A 21,588-nucleotide genomic window follows, 5' to 3' on the forward strand; every position below is an offset into this window, starting at 1 on the left:
TGGTTGTTGTTGTTGTTGTTTGTGTTGCAGTTTTTATTGTTTAAACGTTGTTTGAATTCGTTTCAATACATTCCCGATGTGGCCAATTGCAAGGGACATATAAATCGTTGCGTTCGCATATATAATTACATTATATATAGGATAATTTTACACCAGTGTATAGATGTGGAGATTTGCGTGAGTTATAAGAAATTACACATTTGTTTAGATGTGTGCGTGGGTTTCAGTTTTTTGTCATTATTGTGTAGATATATATCATTGCGTGAGTGATTATTATATATTTTATGTAATTTATATTTTTTATTTGCATTCATCGAAACATATTTTTGGATTGATTCGGATTGGGTTTTCCCGATTTTGAAACCACATTTGGTTTTTGGTTTTCGTACATAAATAAATATGGAAAAGGAAATCAAAAAAGAAATATGATTATTAATTTTTGTAATTTGTGATGTTTTGTTTCGTTTTTGTTTGATTTGGTTATTCTGTTTGTGTGTTTTTAATATCATATATAAAAATTATGGTAAATTTAGGTATAGGTGTTCGAATGTAAAAGGATAAGAATAACATGTTAAAACAGTGAGTGTAACTGTACTGTCCTTGCCATCTGTGCATAGTGCCAAATCCTGACTGTTGCGCTAGATTAATATATATCTTAAGGCTAAACGGTTAGATATTCTTCGTAAAAATAGTCTGCATCTAACGACTTTTTGACATCTCAGCTAGATTCCTTTTCATTAAATATATCGTTAGACAAGTGTTTTAGTGCTAAGTCCTACAACTGTTGTCTCTTGCATCGCGACTAATATTTATATTATTATTTATTGTTATTATATAAACTGGATGCAGCATTAGTTAATTTGTTTATTCCTTGTCCTCGGTTTGACTGATTTCCTGAATGTTTTTTAATTATATATTTTTAGGGAAACAACCTCCATGTTTATGTACCTATCGTTGTTTATGAAATAGTATAGACTTAAAAGTATAATTCAGACACATATGGACGTATGCGTCATGTCTGCATGGATAATTATATAGAGACTTATTACATATTTTCTTCTTTCTTAATTGCGTGTTTTTGTAAATGTGTAGGTGTGTCGAAGTTTTGGTGTATATTTGTATCTTGGCAAAATAATGAAGCTAGATACATTTGTTATATAGTTTTGGATTACATTGTTTTTGTCTTGCATAACGGCACAGAAATCGAACACAACAATAATATGTATGCTCAGAGTAGTGTTGTGACAAGCAACTGATAATTACCCCGAATTCCATCCACAGTGCATCCACAATGCTGCCCAGCACGGTGATTAAATCGAATATGTTCCACGGGTCCTTGAAGAAATTCTACAACGCAATCAAATAAAATCAAATTATTCAAACTAACCATCAAAAATCATTTTCATGTTGTTAACTTGGAACTTGGTCCAATGATACACTGGAAATTGACCTATTATTAATCAAAGAATTATATTTTCTTGCTGTAATTATCTTTGATCCCATTAATTAAATATTACTTTAGTGTGCGAATAAAGGACTAAGCTAAATGTAATTTAAGTAATTTTGGCGAATCGTTTCTTTTTTAATTTCATTAGCCTAGACAGTAATAAACAAATTTGAAAAATTAAAAATTCACAAAAAAAAATAATATTGGATTTAATTTAAAAATAAAATAAAAATAGTATTTACATTGTAAAACTATTTATAAATGCCAGAAAATTTTAAACCTTCTTTCGATTATGGTTTGTTCATTTTTTTAACGTAAAGTATTTTTTCAAACCAAATTCTAAGATCCTTGTTAAGCACTATAAGAATAGCTGTGAACAGAAGAACTTACCTTAACACCGAATCCAATTATTTTTAGCACAGTTTCTACACTAAACATTCCAGTGAATCCCATGTTGATGTACTTAAGCGACTTTTCATACATGTCTCCTTGATTATGATACTGTTGGGATTTTAAATTTGTATATGGTTAAAGTAAAAGTATGTACACATATATCCAAGAACAAAACTTTGGGCAAAATAGTTGCAGAAAAATGTAAATAAGGGTAAGTTACGGAGATGACTTCAAATCTCTTTTCCAAATGAAAACATTTTTAAGTCAAAGATTATGTTATTAAAAGCAACGCAAACCCCTTTAAGTATGCAACATATTTTTTAATAAGGCAGTAAAAACGTTAAGGATTCGACAGCTAACAATGGCTCATTGATTATGTTACATTGAAATATATGTATAACTAAATGAATTAAAACCAATAAACTTACCTTCATCATCAACAACAGGGTATTGAACACGATCAACATCATAATGAAGTACTCGAAAGGCGTTGACACCACAATTCGCCACACTTTATACTTGAAAGTGTTCCGGTTTTTGGGCATATAGCGCTCGAGAGGCCGTGCTCCTATAGTAAAATCGATGCAGGATTTCTAGAGTGAAGAGAAATGCAATGATGTAGATGGTTTTGGATGCTCTTTGAATTGGCGTTCGTGGCTAATTTCAAACACAATACATTTTTTCCAAAGTATAACTAAGGTGTGTTCGAGCCTATTTTATAAATTAATTAAGTTATAATACCATTGCGGCATTACGAATGAGTTCATAATTCTATTTACACACATTAATCATAAACATCGGTTTAAACTACTTTTTGATTAGACTGTTGCTTGCAGTAATAATATGTATTCCAGTTTCGACACATCAAACCAAAATAAGGATTAGGTATATGCAAATAGTTTTAAATCAAAATAAAAATTACTACCCCCTTAAGTAATGGCGAATACATTCAATTAACACATGCCCGTTTTTTTAATTTATGGTTTACTCTCGGTATTTTTCTAAGGGGAGTGTTTTTGTATTTGGTTTGCACTCGAATGACAAAAACTATTTAATTTTACACTTGGTGGTGCTCCAACCTCAGCTCCAAAATTAAATGTTAAAGTTGGAGCTAGTTTGCAACAAAAATTAATAAAAACACACTTCTTACGACAGGTGGGTATTCCTCTACTGGCGGATGTTGAAGAATGCATACTTACAATAGTCTTTGATCGCGGGTAGGGGAATGATGGACAACGCGTTTAAACAGCTTTGGCAACTGACTTTACGATTCGAATCGTTAAATATTCCAAAGCTAGTAGGGAATATTTAAGGACCATCGTGAGTGAAATGATATATCTCTATTTTCCGGTAAATGTTCACTATTTATATCAAAAAAAAAAAAAGAAAACTACTTATCGAGGCTTCTAAGCAAATGTATCTATATGGTCTGGGTCTGGTTGGTTTGGATTCAACGTTTGATTAGGGGCTGAAGTCGTTTCGATGCCCACCAAAATACACAAGTAGCTAAGGGCGGATCTATACGCAAACTCACATATAAATGTATTTATTTATATATTGGAGAGTGTTTGTGGGGTGTGGGGCAATGGGGCAGTGGGGTGACACAGAGGGTATCCACAACGAAAGGCGAGAAAGCAAGGCAAACATTTCGCACATACGAGTACATATGGAGCTAGGCTAGGATTTACGATCTTGGACACATTCTATGTACGAGTATGTTGCTTAGTGTACAGTGTGTACTTGTTGCGTGAGCTGCGCCCACTGTGTGAAGTTCGTTGATTTTTTTTTTTGGAAAGTTTATACTGTAGGTAGTAGTTGTTAGGTTGGTAGCGGGTTTTTACGAGTTAGTGAAATGTACGTGCATATTAATCAATTTATTAATAGTTAACTTTAACTTTTTGGTTTTTTTTTCGGGTTTTACATATACGACTAGCGGTACATTACACAAACACACATATTTATAAGCAGAGAGAGAGAGACAGAGAAAGGTAGAGATTTGGACTCACGTAGGTTAACAGCACGGATGGGTCTAGCTCACCTGATTTTTGTCAATTTCGCCATCTTGTAACTCAGCTTCGCCTTGCTCTTGAAACGTAATAATAATCAAGGCCACGAATATGTTGACGAAGAAGAACGGAAATACAATAAAATACACAATATAAAATATGGACATTTCGATCCGGAAATTTTGGATTGGACCCCTATCTTCATAAGTGGCAGCCATTGAGTGTTGCAAGACCCTATTCGCAGTTTAATCGATGAATCGATGTGGATTCGTATACGGGTGTGGATGGACATTCAAGGTGCAGATTGTAAATTTGAGGAGAAAAAGAGGCAAAAGATTTATGTTAGGTATGTCTGTCATTTCCATTTTCATTTGACAGATCAATAGACAGATACAGATACAGATACAGTTACAATTACAGATATACATAGTGGAAAATATCAGTTACAACAACAAATTGGCTTACTGTGGCCATCCCTCGCCGGTCTGGACAGCGAATAGTGTCAACATCGCGGCGGCGACATTATCGTAGTGGAAGGCCCTAGGCTTCCAAACCCTCAGCTCCTGTTTGGGCAGCAGCTCGTCCTCCTCGTACTTGAAGTACGAGCCCCTTCGGTTGCGTTTTGTTTATTTGTTTTCGGATTTGGTTTATTTAGGGTTTTCATGTTTATTGGATGGTGTTAGTCGTTGGTGTGGTTATAGTTATTTGTGGATTAATTAGTAATTTGATTTAAGACTCATTAGAGAAAATACCAAAATTAAGTTTGCGCAAAAAACACTAAGTTAAACGAAAAAAGGCAGTGAATCAAAACTAAAGTCTGCAAGCATCTAAAACTGAACCGAACATCAATTGGGGATCGAAATACATTTTACCGGAATTTTTTTTTTTTTTTTTTTTGGTTTTTGTAGCTTTTGAAATTTTAATGAAATGGTGAAATGATTTAAATGTGAAATTTATATGGAAATCGAAAGCTAATAAATAAAAACGACAGTTAGATTTCTATAGAAACACATACTGGGGTGCCGTAAAAATCGTTGGTCATTTGGAAAATTCTGTCGGTGCCACAGGATCTTAAAATTTTAAGTTTCTTTAAGTTCGAGAGATTTCTAAGGCACACTGATTTTATATTCGGTTGGAATAAGTCTTGCGGAGATTTTTGTGACACCCCTGGTAGAGTTGATTTTTCATCAAAAAAAAATGAAATAATTTTATTGCAATATTCGCATGGTGGGTGTGTCTTTGTTTTTCAGTTGGTGGGTGGTATGTCAGTTGTGCCAGAAGCGATTGCTGTCCCTGTCACATCTACATACTGCATTGACCATGTACGAGTGGGCAATTTGACTTGGAGTTAGAGTCACGCAACGACCGAGATCAGCTCAACCCAAATCAACACTCGGTACGGTCTGAATAGGAAGGCGTACAAATAAAGAAATGTTCGAAAATCACAAAAAAAATATACTAAGCCCATTACCCGTGGGATGGATGAATGCAGAAGACTGTCGATCGGTGTGGAGCTGTGGATCAAAAATTGAGCTCCCTCTACTGGGTTTTCGTGGATCGGCCCGTTGTCAGTTCGGTGATGTGTAACAAAGCAGCTGCGCTTAAAGTAAGTTCTTATTTTTGGGTTGGATGGAAATAAGCTACTATATATTATCCGGTTGTAAAGAACGCCTAATGTTATTTTGCCAAACATACGAAGTATGATATTTTTAAAGTTTAGCTGCCTGCGGAACTATCCTGCGAAATGAGCTGACTTTGTTGCTTTTTAAAGACCAGATGAGCGGACTTGGCAAATTTTGCACTAGTCGATTTCAAATAATGCGACAATATTCTATTAAAATTTGTATGCGAAACAAAAATAATTTTTTTTTTCGATTTTAAAACTATAGTTTCCCCGTAAAAAAATATAATTAGATACGGCTATAAGAACGATCAGGATCAGTCCAGAACACGGATAAAAACCTAGCTTGATATGTATTTTTAACCAAAGTTCCATTGCTGGCGGCGGCGTAATGCATAAGGACGTGAGTGTATATGCTAGTGGGCGTTGGGATGCACGTGTACATATGTATTTGGAGATTAAATAAATTTTATTGGATTTGATTTGGTTGTCAATTAGGCAGGGCGGTCGGCCACAGTTATTGCATACGAAGCCAAACAGCTAAAACAAGCCGATACTCTATGGCTTTTGTCGTTGAACGTCCCTCGGTTGCAACGCAAGTATCGGGCTTTGTTTTCACTTCTCAACAGCGTCGAGTGTAAGATACGCGGTGTTAATAATATAATACATAATGATACTCTCTATACACACATAACTTGGGAAAGAGCGCTCGTCATCTAGTTGGATACAGTACACTACAAAATGTTTACGATTCCTACAATACCACTATTGGTACAAAACGACAACTGGTTCTTTTTGTGGTAGATAGAATTATACTTGAACATACAAATTATGGCCTGTATGTATAGGATGATGTCTAAATTTTAGGTTACACTTACTACTTGGTTTAGAAAAAAAATGTAATTAGCCAGGACCTAGAACCAGAACTGAAGTTTAAACCACACTGTTGTGGTTTATGATTTGGGCCTTGAACTATGTAATATTAGAGCTGAGTTATTCGATGAAAGTCTTTTTCCTAGTTAACTATTCTAAAACGGTCCGTGACTGCTATGCGCGTGCTTATTAAGAAATCTTCTGGTAGTAATATGGACTCTTTGGTATTTGGAGAATACCCAATTGCAAATAAATGAAACATTTAAATACAGATATAATTATGGTTTAAGTACACAGACTAAACGCGAAGATTCTTGCTATTTTCATTAGTGATTCCCGAGCTTTGGTTTGTGAAGACAACATATACAAACATACACTGATACGGCTTAACTGATTTAGTATATATATAAAATAATTATAGAAAATTAGGCGTAACTGGTAAGGTCTTTCAGGTGGTAACTAGAAACTGTACGTTTGCACTTCTATATCACAGATGTTGATTCGAACGCATTTGCTCTATATTTTATATGCTTTATATCAGTCACTTTTGATTCGGTTGTACTTTCAATTTTTGTTATGGTTAGCAATCGTTTTTTTTTTTTTTTTTTTTTTTTTTTTTTTTTTTTTTTGGATTTTGGTGTTGTTTTTGGCCCGTTTAATCGCGTGACTGTTATTTAGACAAGTCAGGCAAGAAAAACTTGGCAAGAAACTATAAAATGCTACTCTTACATTCTGTTAAATCAGTGCACCTTTTTTGGTTTCATGAAAACAAATATGATAATAGAACAAACATAAATATAAAAATAACGGTTAGGTTAACGAAACAATCGTACAACACACATACAAAACAGGGATGGGGCTGGAAATATATATCCTAATTGCTCTCTATTAAGACCACTTCAAATTTATACATACACGTATGCATATATATATATATATATATATATATATATATACAGGGAAGGAGATTCTTAAAAAAATATTATCCTGGTTTCTCTATTTAATATTCAGTACATATTACAGATTCAAGTAACAAAACCCAAAGACATTCCCTACTCTCTCGGATTCTTAACCTTTCAGGAAGTGTTAATTTCTGTGTATGTAGACACACAAATAATCGAGGGGAAGTTTCAAGACATACTTAAAAATGTATGTAGAGCTAAGCAGGCCAAATCAAAACATTACAGCTACACAATAATGTATTGGGAGGTATTGAAGTGTTGTGTATGTCATTTCAAAATATATACATCTGGCCTGAACATGACAATATTGCTTCCTGCCATCACCCCAAACAGTACGCTGTGTCACTTTTTCGTTTGCATATACAATATTTTGTAGGATGAGGCTGTATTGAACAAAAAAAATTAACTCCCGTTCTTCCCGAATGTGTTAGTAGTTTTCTTAGATGGACCCCATTCGTCTTTTTATAAAAATAGTACCGTTAACATTTAATAAAAAAATTCAACAGAAGTCGATGCTAAGTAAACACAAATTAGTGATAAATCTTGTTCTCCTTTCATTCCAATAATACGCTTGTAATAAAATAATTTCTTAGTAAATTTTAAACTTGCTTTTGAGAAAGACACTACGAATGTTTTAGAGTATAGAATTATATATAAGCTACATTTTTTCAAAGTTGATAGCATTCTTGAATATCTAAGCTTAACATAAATTTCTAAGCATATACCATTGGATTTATTTACTCCCAACGGCATAGAGTTTCTAAAATCCCCTATTTTCAATACAATTTAGGCACTTCTATTTATTGGAACATCCGAGTTTAGTCTGCATTTAAGAAAATGGTTTTAAACTAAAAGACAAACCTCAAAATAAGATGATTTTCTTTCATTTCTACAATAAATAATATAATTTTACAAAATATTGCACATTCAAGTTAATAAAAAGAGATACATCGTCCGTTTAAGGGTATTATCTTGAACATAGCCGTACATTGTAAATGTAACAGCCCAAAAATGTCTCGGGAAATGTACGTACGAGGAGGTGAAATGTGTTTGTTCCTTTCGACTTTAATCGCTAAGTAATGTACACATGTTTTACAAATTTTCAGTTATTTATTTATGTTATTTGACAAAGAAACACACAAAGGTAACCAGAGAGACAGATAGAAAGATAGTCATAGAGAGCGTGTTTGTGGGAGAGAGTGGGAAAGCTAGAGCGCTACAGTGTAACGCGACTATACGAGAAAGAGGATTAAATGATTGAGATGACAAATTAAAGAACATAAAAGCGGTTACTACGGAAGGACAATAATTATATGGCATCTTGGCCAAGTCCTATTGCAAAATGATCCAAAAAACAAGATGACACAACATTTGAAAATTAGGTCTAATTAAGATCAAGAATAAGATTACGAAAAACTTAAAAAAGCGAACGAACAATTTTAAACTTTAATTAAATATAAATTTTACTTACTGGCACTCTGCGGAAGTATGTTTACTTTCGTCCGTACAATAAAAAAATTTTCCATTGAACAATTGTACTCCAATAACAGAAAATATAAATTGAAACAATATGTACACGATTAGAATGTTAACAACATTTTTCAATGAGTTCACGACGCAATCGAACACGGCTTTCAATTTTGGTACACGCTTAATGGTCTTCAATGGGCGTAGGACACGCAATACCCGAAGCGATTTAATAGTCGATAAATTTTGTCCAGCGCTGCTACCGCTCATATCGAAACCGAAACTAACAGCAGCGCATATAACGACCACAGCATCCATAATATTCCAGAATTCTCTTAAATAGCTGCCAGGGTGCAGGATAACACCCAAGTCTACAATTTTCAGCAACATTTCTATCGTGAATACGCCGGTAAATGCATAATCGAAATAATTCAGTATCTTGTTTCGCCTTGAGTTCTCACGAACGGGATCTTCGGCTGCTAATGCTATTGATGACATTGAGATGACAACCATAATGAAGAAATCAAAATATGGTAAATTAACAACCCAATGGGCGCCGCGTCGTATGCTGTATAAGTCGTGCGTTTATCGAATTCATCGAACAGCGAATATAGGTTTTAAATTGGTAATTGAGTGGTTTCGATTCATATATTGGTTTAGACATGTAATCAATTAGGATCATGATCATATTTTTGCATTCGGGATTGCGTCCAATTCGGTAGCAGTTTATTTTTTATTTTATGGTTATTTGCGTTTTTGATTGAAATTCAGTTTAAAATTTTAAAATTTGTGTTGAGGTTTCAATATCAGATTTCGATTTTAATTTACGCATTTTGTTCGCATTTTTGTTTTGGCACCCGTTCATTTGATTGAATTTGTTGATGGATTTCATTTTTGTCGTCGTTCCAATTCGCATTTAATTTGTCAGGTTTTGATTTAAATTGTAATTTGTTTTGATTTTTTTTTAACAAGTTCGTTGATGTTCGTTGTATGAATTGTTGTTGTTAATCATTTCGTTTTTTGTTGAATGTGTCAATGATTTTTGAACATAATTATTGCAGTTTATCATGATGATTTGTGGTGGTGGTTGATGGTTGATGATTGTAATAATTATTGTCGGATATTGTGGTTGAATATATTTACAAACACATGTTATTTCGTTCAATAGATCAAGTGGTTCATTAATTTGTTTGGTTGTGTGCAACATAAGATTGTAATCCAAAACAGGAAAAAAGGTAAAAAGAAAAAAGTATTGCATCAGTTATTGATTAAATCGTACTACTGTTATTGTAGTTCATCAGATATTAATTAATATATGTCATTGGCTATGAACGATAGTAACTAGGATAGGATACTGTACAAAAAGGATAAAACATTTTTCTATAAGACCCGTAATACTTGTTAATAACCTTGGATCGGCACCGGCCAATCGAGTCTGGATCATAACTACAAAATTATTAAGGCACCATGATATAATGGTATGAGAGTATTCCGGATGTATTTCCCCTAGCCGCAGGGATAGGGTTCTGGAAAAGACTCGATTATCTTAACTCTAGGATGAGCCCTAACTGAATACTACGAGAATGACCCATGACAAAGAGAATGGAGAATGGAGATTGAATAAAAGAATATTTACGGATTTGTTGGTGAAAGTATAAACATCGATGAGTACGGCAACATTGGCTTGGGACCTTCCGTCACTTCATCCTCCTCCTTTTTCTCCTCCTCCTTCTTCTTGCCCTTGGCCTTGCTGGGGGCTACAGTACCGTCTCCATTCTCCACATGGACACCGTCGGCTTGGAGGGCCTCCATCTCCTTCTCGAGCTCCTGCAGTTGTTTCTCTTTATCCTCTTCGACTTGTTCCTCTTCGGCTGCTGTAAGTTCTTGGGCATTCGCCAAATTATCAACGGCGATAGCCAAGAACACATTTAATAGCGTGTAATTTCCGAAGAGTACCAAAACGATAAAGTATCTGTCGAAGAACACAAAAAACAATCAGAGTTTAAACTCATCGTATAGTCATCAATTTTAACGCATTAGCTCGGGAGAGGAACCTCCGCGATGGTATGAAACACAAAATATACGTCAACGTGTGCTGGGGAATTTTTAAAAAGTAATAAGGGATTAGTTTGTACTGCACAGGTGACTGTTTGTTAACTGAGGCAACTACGTTAGGTCTGAGAAACTCTTTGCCACGCATCTTATGGTATGCAAAAGTCTGTTGAACTGCTGCAAAGAGAGATGATTGAAAATAAACAGAGGTATAGCGTTTAATTGAGTGTACAGATTAATTTACAAAGATCATGTGTCTACACTTACGGATTAGTGGGAATTCACGATGAATGATTATTAGTGGGTTGCTTGTTTTTCTGTTCTCGGGACTTGGGCTTGTAGAATTTTGGAAAGTAAAATTCTTCAAGCTCAGAAGTCCAATTCAGCCAAATTGCGATCAAATTTGGCTGTGGTCGACTGCACACATTAATGGTTCGACGTTCAATGAATTGCGAATTCGCTTGGTAGGAGTTTTAGGGTTAGAGAGGTTTTCTTAGCAGAGTGGGCCAAGATTAATAAAAATTTCCCATTGCACGGCAAAAGTCGGGGACTTAAATAGCTGTGCGTTAACTACGTTTACTTGTACGTTTAGATCTAGACTGGCTTACAATGCGCATGATAGCTACAACAATGGAATGATACGTAATACAGACATAAACTTACATAGAGTAAATCATTCCTTTCTGAGCACCTCCCTGAGATATGATGCCCTGATACATGACTTCGTTCCAATCTTCGCCAGTGAGGATTTGGAATACTGTCAACAGTGCTATCGGGAAAGTGTTAAAATTGGTTTCGGGCGTGCCTCCAGGCAGATTGAACTGGCCGCCAAATAACTGCATGCCAAGTAAAGCGAATATGAGGATGAACAAGAAGAGCAGGAACAACAATGAGATGATGGATCTCATCGAGTTCAACAGAGAGATGACTAGATTGCGCAGCGAGGACCAGTACTTGGTGACTTTGAAGATGCGCAGCAATCGCAGGGCTCGCAGCACAGACAGACCGAACGAACCGCCTTTGACCTCTGACCAGATCACTTCGAATATCGAACCACTAATGACAACGCAATCAAAACGGTTGAACGACGACTCAAAGTAGATTCGCGGCCCCAACGCATACATCTTTATAAACATCTCCGACATAAAGAGTCCCAGGAAGATGAATTCAGCGTAGTCTGCAAGGGACACCACACGAATTAGAGCCATTAATAGATAGATAGCCTGCAATGTACTTACACAGAAACTCCGTGAGGAACGAGGGCTGCCCGTAATGCTCGACGGCAACGCAGACTGTGTTCAGAAAGACGAGGACGATCACGAACCAGTAGAACCATTGCGTCTTCACCGTGTGTCGGATCCAGAAACGAAACCTCTTCTCCGCCCGCCAAAATCCGGTACAACTTCCTTGAGGTTTTGAGCGAGTTTTCAGGTAACCTAGGAAGGAACACAGAGAAACAATTTCTTTGATTAGTGTCCTTTGATCGAGTAGCTGTGCTGGCACAAATATCTCCACCTATAGTACAACCAGGCAAATGTTGTGTACACTGCTCAAATACGTGTGCAGTGCATTTCTAAACAATGTTAAACAATTTATGGTAATACTTTAGGGGGACTCCCATTGAGACTACTAAAAATTTACCATTTTACGGTTTGGCAATTTGTTTCTTATAAATATTATTTTTAAGTGATCACAACTAATACAAAAATGAAGACTGCTAAATTTTTAAAATTTTCTTTAATTTAAGCTAGTAGACTTTGTAATCAAATCATTCCTCGAAGCAGTAAGAGCAATAGTGCTTGACCGCGTAAATCTCGAGAACTACGTTAGATATCAACATAACTAATTTTTAGTTTATAAGAAACTAAATAAGAAAAAAATCGATTATTTTATGGTACTGAATGGAAATTTCCCCTTTATCAATCGATCAAGTCCTGAAATTGACAGATTTACTTGTGGACCGGTTCTTCCACTTGATAAATTTTAAGATAATATATTTCTTGTTTTATTTTGTTTTGAAACGCACGGTTAATAAACATGTATGTATATATAATAAATATAATGCGAAAGAAGTATGTTCTTATTGATCTTAGCGATAAAGAGTATGAAAAACTATTTGTTATAAGGACGAAGTTACAGGAGGTTGCGGATTGAATATTTTAGGGTGGGAACTATCTCTACAAAGACGATACTTTGAGCTCAGATTGTTGAAGTTAAATGCTGTCCTAAAATTTTCTAATTAGGTGCTTTTTTAAACATCGAAAGTTCAAATATCGCGCATCTTGACTACAAGAAAATTTAATATAAGTATTGATATTTCATCCTTACAAGATAATATTAAATTTTTGTTTGCTAGCGTACAAATAAAGAAAATCCAAACTCCGATAAATTGGATCAGAATCGAAACGATAGCAAGACCTACTGTTGATAGTAAATGGGCGCTAGATAGTTTAAGATTTCTTTGAACTTATATCACAGGATCACAGAATCGAAATAAGTTTTTATAAAGTGCATCTTATGCCCTCTACTTTCTCAAATATACACAAGTGTGAAATTTAGACAAATTTAAGTAGTTTCTTTACGATGAGAAATATGAAGTTATTAATTTCTATTTATTTGGGTAACGAATTTAATGGGGTTGTTACTATCTGACGCCGGTGCGGATTATTCACTTCGTGAAAAAATAAATATTATTTTACTTACACATTTGGAACATATTCAATGTAAGATTTACAATTTCGTTTTGTTGTTGTAAGTTTAGATATAGAAATAAAAAATGTAATTAATTCCATATCGTCATTTCTTGAAACGCAACTTAGGAGTATCCGCTTATTTATTTGAACAGAAAAACAAAATAGTCAAACGAAGTGCAACTGAAATGGCAGCATTTAAGTATTGGTGCGAACTTTTGAATAAAATCGAAAAATAACCTTATTCATTCGAACATGGGTTAAAAGTGTTTTTTTTTTATTTTACCCCTTGCATTATTTCATTGCTCCATAGGATTTTACAAGCCTTTCGTGTCGTAGCTTGTTATTCATAAAAAACTCATACTTTGCTGCATTCTATACACGACCCAGTTGTTAGAAAACTATTTTAAATATCTTTCTTACCATCGTCGCCATAATCTTCCTCGGCTTCCTCCTCCTCTGTATCTGTCGACTTTGACTTTCCCAAGCTTTTCAGCTTTTTTCGCTTGGCAGCGTTTCGTCTACGAGCTATAACAAAAATTTTCAATCATTTTTTTGAGTTTGTGCTTTTTCAGAAATCGACAAAACTTACCCTCCATTATGTGCATTTTTTCTTCTTCCGTTGTTCGCTCCTCAGCTAGTATTACCTCCTCTGCAACAACATCAAAATCAAGTGATTGGTATTTTTTCGAAACAAGCAAATGATTTGATCAACACATAAGCAGAAAGGATATATGTACAGTAAAGTTTATGTGGGTTATTGTTTATATAGTGGGGAGGTATGAAGGGTCTGTGTCCATATATCCACGAGAACTAGTTTATTTCAGAATATGTTCAGGAATTTATTTACTTTAAATTTGGCAATGTAAAGGTTTTAAGGCTTGATTCTATGAGGAAAGGGAAGCTAAGAATGTGCCAAAAGTGCTGGCTATTTAGAAATATCTTAATACAACATGTACGAATATTATTAATATTTTTGTATTATTTTATATATATGAATATATCATTATTTTATATGCAAGTTTCCAAATGAGATAAGCAATATTCAGTTAATGTACCTTTTAATGAAAGGATGAAGAAAAAGGGGCAAATGTGTATGAGTAGAATAACATAAAACAGCCCACTCATGTTAGGAAGTTAATGGAAACCCAGTACATTTTTGAATTTTTTTCTCACTTCGTTACAAAATTTCACCTTTATTTACATTAAGGAAAGTTTACTTTTCTAATAGGTTTTAATGTGTAGATTTCGGATCTGACTACGAAAAGGTTTCATGAAATTCACTTGCATTTTCGTGACCAGATTCGAAATAATCGCAAAGAAATCTATTTGAAAAGTATGCTTAAATTAATGTTTATTTTTGGTGTAACAAAGTGTTATTAATCAATAAATTCAAAAGAAATTTTAATAAAAAACGGAAGCTTAGTTCGGCAAGCCGACATTTTAATACCCTTGCAGTTATACCGAAATGGTATAAATTATCAACATGGCCTAGTGTTGCTGCTCCAGATATAGTATAATATATCCTTCTGCAAGGGTAAACCAATTATTTAGTTCAAATTGACATCAACAAAGGAAATGTCAATGTGTTTTGCAAGTTAACAACTTTCCGCCCAAAGGATCTGACAAAACCCGTCACATCTCGTTTAAAAGGGAATTCGTATATCTGTGAATGTATTTGGGGTGAGGATTGTTTAAAATTTTTATGTTTGAATATTTGTGTATAAAAATGATTTATGACATGATTATAATCAGGATGAGTGTATATATAGATTTACAAACAAGAAATAGGGGTAAATACTATACCAGCTTTACAAATCCATTCAACATAGCCGTTTAACTCTCTTTCTAGTTGCTGCTGCCTTCTAAGTTTAAGAAACTCTTGTCTATTTTCTACTTTTTCTCGTTCTTTTGCGAATTCACTACAAAAAATAATTAAATAGAACGTGATAAACCAAAAAACAGGATTGATTGATTGCTAAAACGATCATGTATGCTTTGGTATTAAAATAGCAAAGTTCACACCATACTTTCGTCATTGTTTTGTACGAGTGTAATAACAGAGAAGAATCGAATTTAACCATAAAACAAAAATCAAAGATTTTAAAACCAGAATATGTCACGGCTTTCTTAGAACACAACAAACGGGCATGAACGGAAACTCAAAAATATTTACTGAAAATGAAGTAACAGAAACACATTTTGATATTTATTTTGATGTTGACGTCGGAGAGCGCCCCACCGACGGGACCCAATCGGGTCAGAAGTCAAGGAAACATATATAAGAAGGGAGTGTGTTAGATTATATGTGTGCATACGAGCATATGTATATAAAATGATTTATTTGGTGGCGACAAATAAATATTACACGCATGGGGAGATGATGCCATAGCGCCATCGGGACTCCAATAACACTGGTTTGGCCCTGGTTCGCCGGGAGTCTCTGAGTCTAGATCGATGATACACTGATGGCGATAGCAAACCGGACATGGGACATGGGACATGGGATAGGTGGGTGCACTGGTATCAGTGTGGGTGTGTGGGAGTGTAGAAAGCCGAAACTCAACAACATTTCAATGGCTCAAGCACACACGACTCCGCTGACGGGGAATGTTTGTATAATATTTGTAAGTTAAGATGGCTAACTGTTGTAGAAATAGCTATTTTTGGTTAGTTTGGTTTATTTAGGCTGCTGGGAATTTAACTTTATCGCTATGGTTGTAAGAATCGGGTAAAGTTGGGTGTGTAGCAAAATGCAGAGAATATAATACGCAATACGCACTGGAGAATATATGGATTCGATTATTGTTTCGATTGGTTGAACTATAGTGGGGTAAACAGCATTTCGCAGTTAATATTAAATTGGTACATTGGAAGTAGTTGTATTATTGATAGTAAGTAAGTTTGGGTACCAGAACTCTTTGTAGCCGGGGAATTGCTTGCGATCTATTTAAGAATACATAACTAGCAGTAAATCAAACAACTTCTGTATAATTTGGGTAGTATAGGTCGGAGGTTGCTTTTGGTTTATTTAGATGGGTGTTTAATTCAATGAACTCGTTCGGATTCGACAACATACGAGTAGTCTTATTGTTCTGTTTTGGCCGATAATTATTATATTTATTGCAGGTAGTGTTGTATGACGTTCGGGTTGATTATGGCAGTTTACTGGTTGCACTTAGATTTAGATCTAGTTTTATAAACCTGCTTGTGTGATCCAGTCAAGGTACGAAACCATTGCTGTCTGAAACATGGCCCGAAAGCGGCATTTCTGAAACTCCATGCGACGTTCGACACGATTTCGTTCGTTCGAAAACTCTCTGAATTCGGGAATACGATAGTTAAATGCATATAACAAAATTCCGAAAAAAAGAACCGAACAAAAAATGCAAATCAATCTTAAAGTATTTAAAACACATACATACATATATTTCAATCGTCTGGCCAACCACACTGGCTCACAGGGAAAATTTTGATTAATTTACAGCAAATTGACTTTATTTTTCACCCTGAATGCGCATGCACAGAGCTACGTAAGACCGATATATACATATGTATAATCTGCCAACTTGACCCACTTTTCTTTACAATTGTTCTTTACAAATATAGTAGCGTTGATCATCAAAAACTGCCGCCATTCAATATTGATGTGATCTAAACATATGTATGCTGTATTTTCAAATCCCTTATTTAACAGAAGTAATCGAAATCATAAGTAGAACATAGTGTGAACTGGTGTAGAAATGACTTCATTGAGAGTAAAGCGATTCGTGATCAACTTACCCACTAAGGACACCAAGAACTAAGTTGAGCATAAAAAATGAGCCTATAACTATAAGAGGCACGAAATATATCCAATTAAATGCTGAACCTAATGCGTCGTTGGTCTGTGGAGAAGAATCGTTAGTGGTGGTCAGAGGTTAAATGCGATCGATGCCAGGAGCTGGTTCTCCGATCGCCACTTACCCAATACAGTATTGACGTCCAGCCCTCCATCGTGATACATTGGAATACGGTCAACATGGCAAATCCGATATTATCGAAACTCGTGATACCTGAATTTGGTCCGTCCCACTTTTCCAGACACATGCTCGTGGTGTTGTTGCATACAAAGGAGCCGGTTGCCTTTTCCGTGGTGTTGTCCGTGTTGCAAGGCGTCTCTGATTCGCCCTCCTTCACTAGTTTGTCTGCGCGAAAAGAAGGACATTAGCTTTGATCTTTCCATGGATGGCATGGGGGAGCGGCGTACTTGGATCTTCTAAGCTATAACAAGTCTTATGCAGTGCGCCCGAATAAAACTCGAGTCCAATGATTGCAAAAATTACGATTGCAAACAACACCAAGAGACCGATTTGCAGTAAAGGTGCCATCGCCTTGATTATAGATTTTAAAACTACTTGTAAACCTGTTGACGGCGTTCATCCGATCCAAAATAAATTCAGCGACACGATATGACGACGTAACGTTGTTGGTTGGTTAAAGAAATGGGATATTGGATTAGCAAGATAGGAAAACGGGGGCCGTGTTCACATTTAGTACATGGTTGCCACAGACAATTTGTAGGCTCTACGACAACCATGTGCCACAACCATTACATTCAAAAGAGTACGTTTAAAACAAAATCGAAACTAAGTGGTGGCAAAAATGGAGGCTCTTGTATCACTCATTTTGCACTCACTCGTACTAGATTCAGAGAAATAAACTAAAATTAAAAAAAACTCTCGCATTATGATACATTTACACACTTAAGATTCTGGAGCGAGGCGTACTCGGTATGGATTAGAAAATAAAAAGAAATACGACAAGTAAAGGAACAACAACAACAACAGGAAGAAGTTTGGTAAGTAGAATAAAACAGAGGAACTACTCACTAGGAATTCCAGACACTAATTTTAAGGGCCGTAGCACACGAATGGCTCTAAGTGTTCTTAGGTCTACCTCGGGCCCTATTTGTGGGTACAGTGTCATGAATCTGTTTGCAAACGTTAAGCGATCAAAACGAATTTATATATTGATTAGCGATACATAATGAATGCAAGACAAACTTATCATAGATAATGATAATTAGAATATCGAAATCATACAAGTGCGTATAAATAAAATCGTAATATGTATTGTGCATCTTAAATACAAACTTAATTCGAAAGCAAAAAGAAATAAAAACTGTGATAATTTAAAATAAATAAATTATGTAATTCAGTAACGTTTAACGCGCGGTTAGTTCATATTTTTCGCACACACAATGGGTAACCCAAGCGGAAACGCAGAATAGTTTACACTTGCTCTTCCATCGAAACCCTTTAACCAGGAATCTCTGGATAAATACAATGTCTTTAAGAGCAAATGTAAACTAATGATGTTAAATACCATCTATAAAATAAAATATTTGTTTAAGGCTAACTGTTTTGGTCTATTATAATCATAAATCAAGATACACGGTTACCTATAACAAATAGACTGTTTTTCTTGAAACTCTAAGACAGTTCAAGTCATTAATCCTTTCAAACGAAAGTAATTTATATTACGAGTATAAAGGCTTTTAATGTAATACCTCTATTTATTCTATGAAACTGTTTAAACAATATGGCATTAAATATTTAAATCCAATATTTAGAATCAAAAATAAAAAATAATTTGCCCAGATCAACCAGAAAATCACATGTGTGTGTATCCACAGCTCACTAAATCTGTCTTTGATAAAAGACAACTAATTAAATGAGTAAAACAGTTAATATATTGAATATGTGCCAGCTATTATCGAATATCAATAATATGCGTTTTTTTTCTACCACCTTTAGGGAGCTATTTGACCTGCAAGACGAAATCTATTCCTAAATTCGAATGGTCTTAATACTAAAGGCCTTATATATTATAGTCACTGTAACAGAATTAAACATCTAAGTATATATAGAGAGCCTATAACTCAACTTATATGTATATAATTATCCTATTGATAATTTGTAGTGAATATAAACAACAAAAAAATTGTGGTTTGGCTAAATAACAACACTACATAACATTAATAATACAGAGATTTATATATTATTCCAGTAGGTGTAAGTTAAATTTCAAAGTTTTATATTTTTAAATGTGACATTTTGGAACACGATGCACTTGCAGTGCCTAATAAAAAAGGCCACAAGTGATGACGACTTTTATATTACATTTCAAAGTGTCAAACTAATGTACTTCTTCTTCAAATAATTAATCACTTCTGGTTCTCTTTAAATGTAAGATAATTATTGTAGACTTATATATTTGTTTTTGGGTAGTAATAATTCCGTGGCTACCATAGTACATCATAGCATTTAATGTATGTGTAATTTTTCTATAAATAACACTACACCTAGAACACTTTTAGTTATCAATAAGTAACATGCTGCATCCTACTGATGCAGTCTATATTTAAATAATGTTAATCCTATTTAGTTTAAGAAGAACATTTCCTACTAAGTGCCTTGCCACAGAAATCTCTTTTAGTTTTGACATCTAGGAGGTTAAAAATTCATTATGCTCTAAATAATTTCACATTCCATTTTTGTTTTGCAAAATTTTTTTCATTTCAAATTTGACGTCGATAGATTGCTGTGACTCACATGAATAATTACTACTTAAATTCTACCTTTTTCTAGAATACATTTAGCGATAGACTTTAAAGATTTTAAGATCGAATTTTGGACTCCTAACGTTTAAGTTTATTTTTCTTAATTTCTTTAGTTGCTACTCCTAAATTACACATATTACCTAGCGCATACATACATAATCGTAAAAATGCATGTTTTTTGAGTGTAAATTGTTATTTTAATAAGTAACATATATTACTGAAGAAAATGATATATTATCTGGCCTAGGTTATTTTATTAGCAACTAATGGTTCGTTTAGTGGCGAATGTCTTACTTGGAATTCGGGATACGAGCTTCAGTGGGCGTAAAACACGAAAAGATCGCAACATACGCAGGTCAACGTCTATATTGGCCTCAGCAAATATCGTCATGGCTCTGTTATTGGCATGAGATTTTGTCATTTCGCAATTTTTATATGCACATGAACATACGGGAGAAGTTGTTATTATAAACGCTTACTTAAGTAAATTCATATTTTTTAATTTATAAAATGTATAACCGAAGTATAAACATACTTCGAATGGTAAAATAATTGTTGACACTATTATTACAATTATCTTAATATCGCTATCTTAACACTATTTTTAATTTAGTTAATCTAATTTACTTTTAGATTCATAATCATATAAGAAAGTTTGATTATTTTCCCGTAACTTTTTCTGTTTATGACCAAGACTAGCACGTAAATTTAGTTTGAAATTAAGAAAAAAATTAAGCTTGCACGGCGTGGTTGACTTAAGTGTTCTTAAGTACGTTATTAAATTAAATGTGCAGGTAAAGATAACTATTTTGGTATATTATTTACCCCGTAACTACGACGAAAAAATCCATGATGTTCCAAATATTCCTGAGATAGGAGTGTTTATGCAGAACAAGCCCTAAGGCGAGGATCTTGAGCGACGCTTCTACACAGAAAATGCATAAAAAATAGGCCTCCGTTTTTTCCTAATTTGGCCAAATGGAAATCAGTCCAGTTAAATACCTAGTATATTACTCTGAAATCATGCTTCGACCAAGTCTTACCAATTTTTGAGCCAATACTGTCTTGTCGCCCCCTGGTAAGTGCTCCTCTAGTGCCAACACAACACAGTTGGCTATGATTGTCAATAACACAGCGTATTCAAAGGGCGGCCATTCTATGATGAATCGTGTGTACTTTCTAATTGGGTTATCCTCGGTTAGAATAAACAATGACGTCGGACCACCACCTGGTGGGTTTTCCTCTTTTTTCGGGCCACCCATTCTATCAGCTAAGCGATGGGCTCCCTTTCGACCCAAGTGCCCCCCGCCTAAGAAGTCCTGTTGATGCTCTGCTTGCACTACTTCCTGAGCCGCTTCCAACCTGTATATAAGAATAGAAAATGGTCAAAAAATCATTAATGTACTGCCAAAAATAGCTTAATTATTAAATTTAGATGGATATTTTAAAATATATATAATTCTAATAGAAAAT

At 34.6% G+C, this 21,588-nt stretch overlaps 1 protein-coding gene across 33 annotated transcripts in view; it reads right to left on the minus strand.

Annotated features, from left to right (window-relative positions):
• LOC108048229 (voltage-dependent calcium channel type A subunit alpha-1) overlaps window positions 1-21,588 on the minus strand; it is a 62,453-nt gene that overhangs the window by 33,560 nt on the left and 7,305 nt on the right. For 17 of the 33 annotated variants that reach the window (XM_017128803.2, XM_017128781.2, XM_017128968.2 and 14 more), the window contains 18 exons: window positions 21,159-21,477; window positions 20,941-21,080; window positions 18,383-18,483; window positions 17,761-17,916; window positions 17,478-17,698; window positions 17,295-17,398; window positions 15,318-15,433; window positions 14,104-14,163; window positions 13,935-14,039; window positions 12,060-12,257; window positions 11,485-11,998; window positions 10,406-10,741; window positions 8,774-9,337; window positions 4,312-4,455; window positions 3,879-4,080; window positions 2,269-2,433; window positions 1,838-1,948; window positions 1,264-1,347 (listed from right to left, as the gene is read on the minus strand). In XM_017128803.2, the coding sequence (XP_016984292.1) occupies window positions 1,264-1,347; window positions 1,838-1,948; window positions 2,269-2,433; window positions 3,879-4,080; window positions 4,312-4,455; window positions 8,774-9,337; window positions 10,406-10,741; window positions 11,485-11,998; window positions 12,060-12,257; window positions 13,935-14,039; window positions 14,104-14,163; window positions 15,318-15,433; window positions 17,295-17,398; window positions 17,478-17,698; window positions 17,761-17,916; window positions 18,383-18,483; window positions 20,941-21,080; window positions 21,159-21,477 (3,640 nt within the window). Of the gene's footprint in view, window positions 1-1,263; window positions 1,348-1,837; window positions 1,949-2,268; window positions 2,434-3,878; window positions 4,081-4,311; window positions 4,456-8,773; window positions 9,338-10,405; window positions 10,742-11,484; window positions 11,999-12,059; window positions 12,258-13,934; window positions 14,040-14,103; window positions 14,164-15,317; window positions 15,434-16,715; window positions 16,832-17,294; window positions 17,399-17,477; window positions 17,699-17,760; window positions 17,917-18,382; window positions 18,484-20,409; window positions 20,511-20,940; window positions 21,081-21,158; window positions 21,478-21,588 lie in introns of all 33 variants that reach the window. The other 16 variants (XM_017128845.2, XM_017128837.2, XM_017128900.2 and 13 more) reach the window with 4 other exon arrangements.

This window comes from Drosophila rhopaloa, unplaced genomic scaffold, assembly GCF_018152115.1.
Source record: "Drosophila rhopaloa isolate 14029-0021.01 unplaced genomic scaffold, ASM1815211v1 contig_3, whole genome shotgun sequence".
Classification (NCBI taxonomy): Eukaryota; Metazoa; Arthropoda; class Insecta; order Diptera; family Drosophilidae; genus Drosophila; species Drosophila rhopaloa.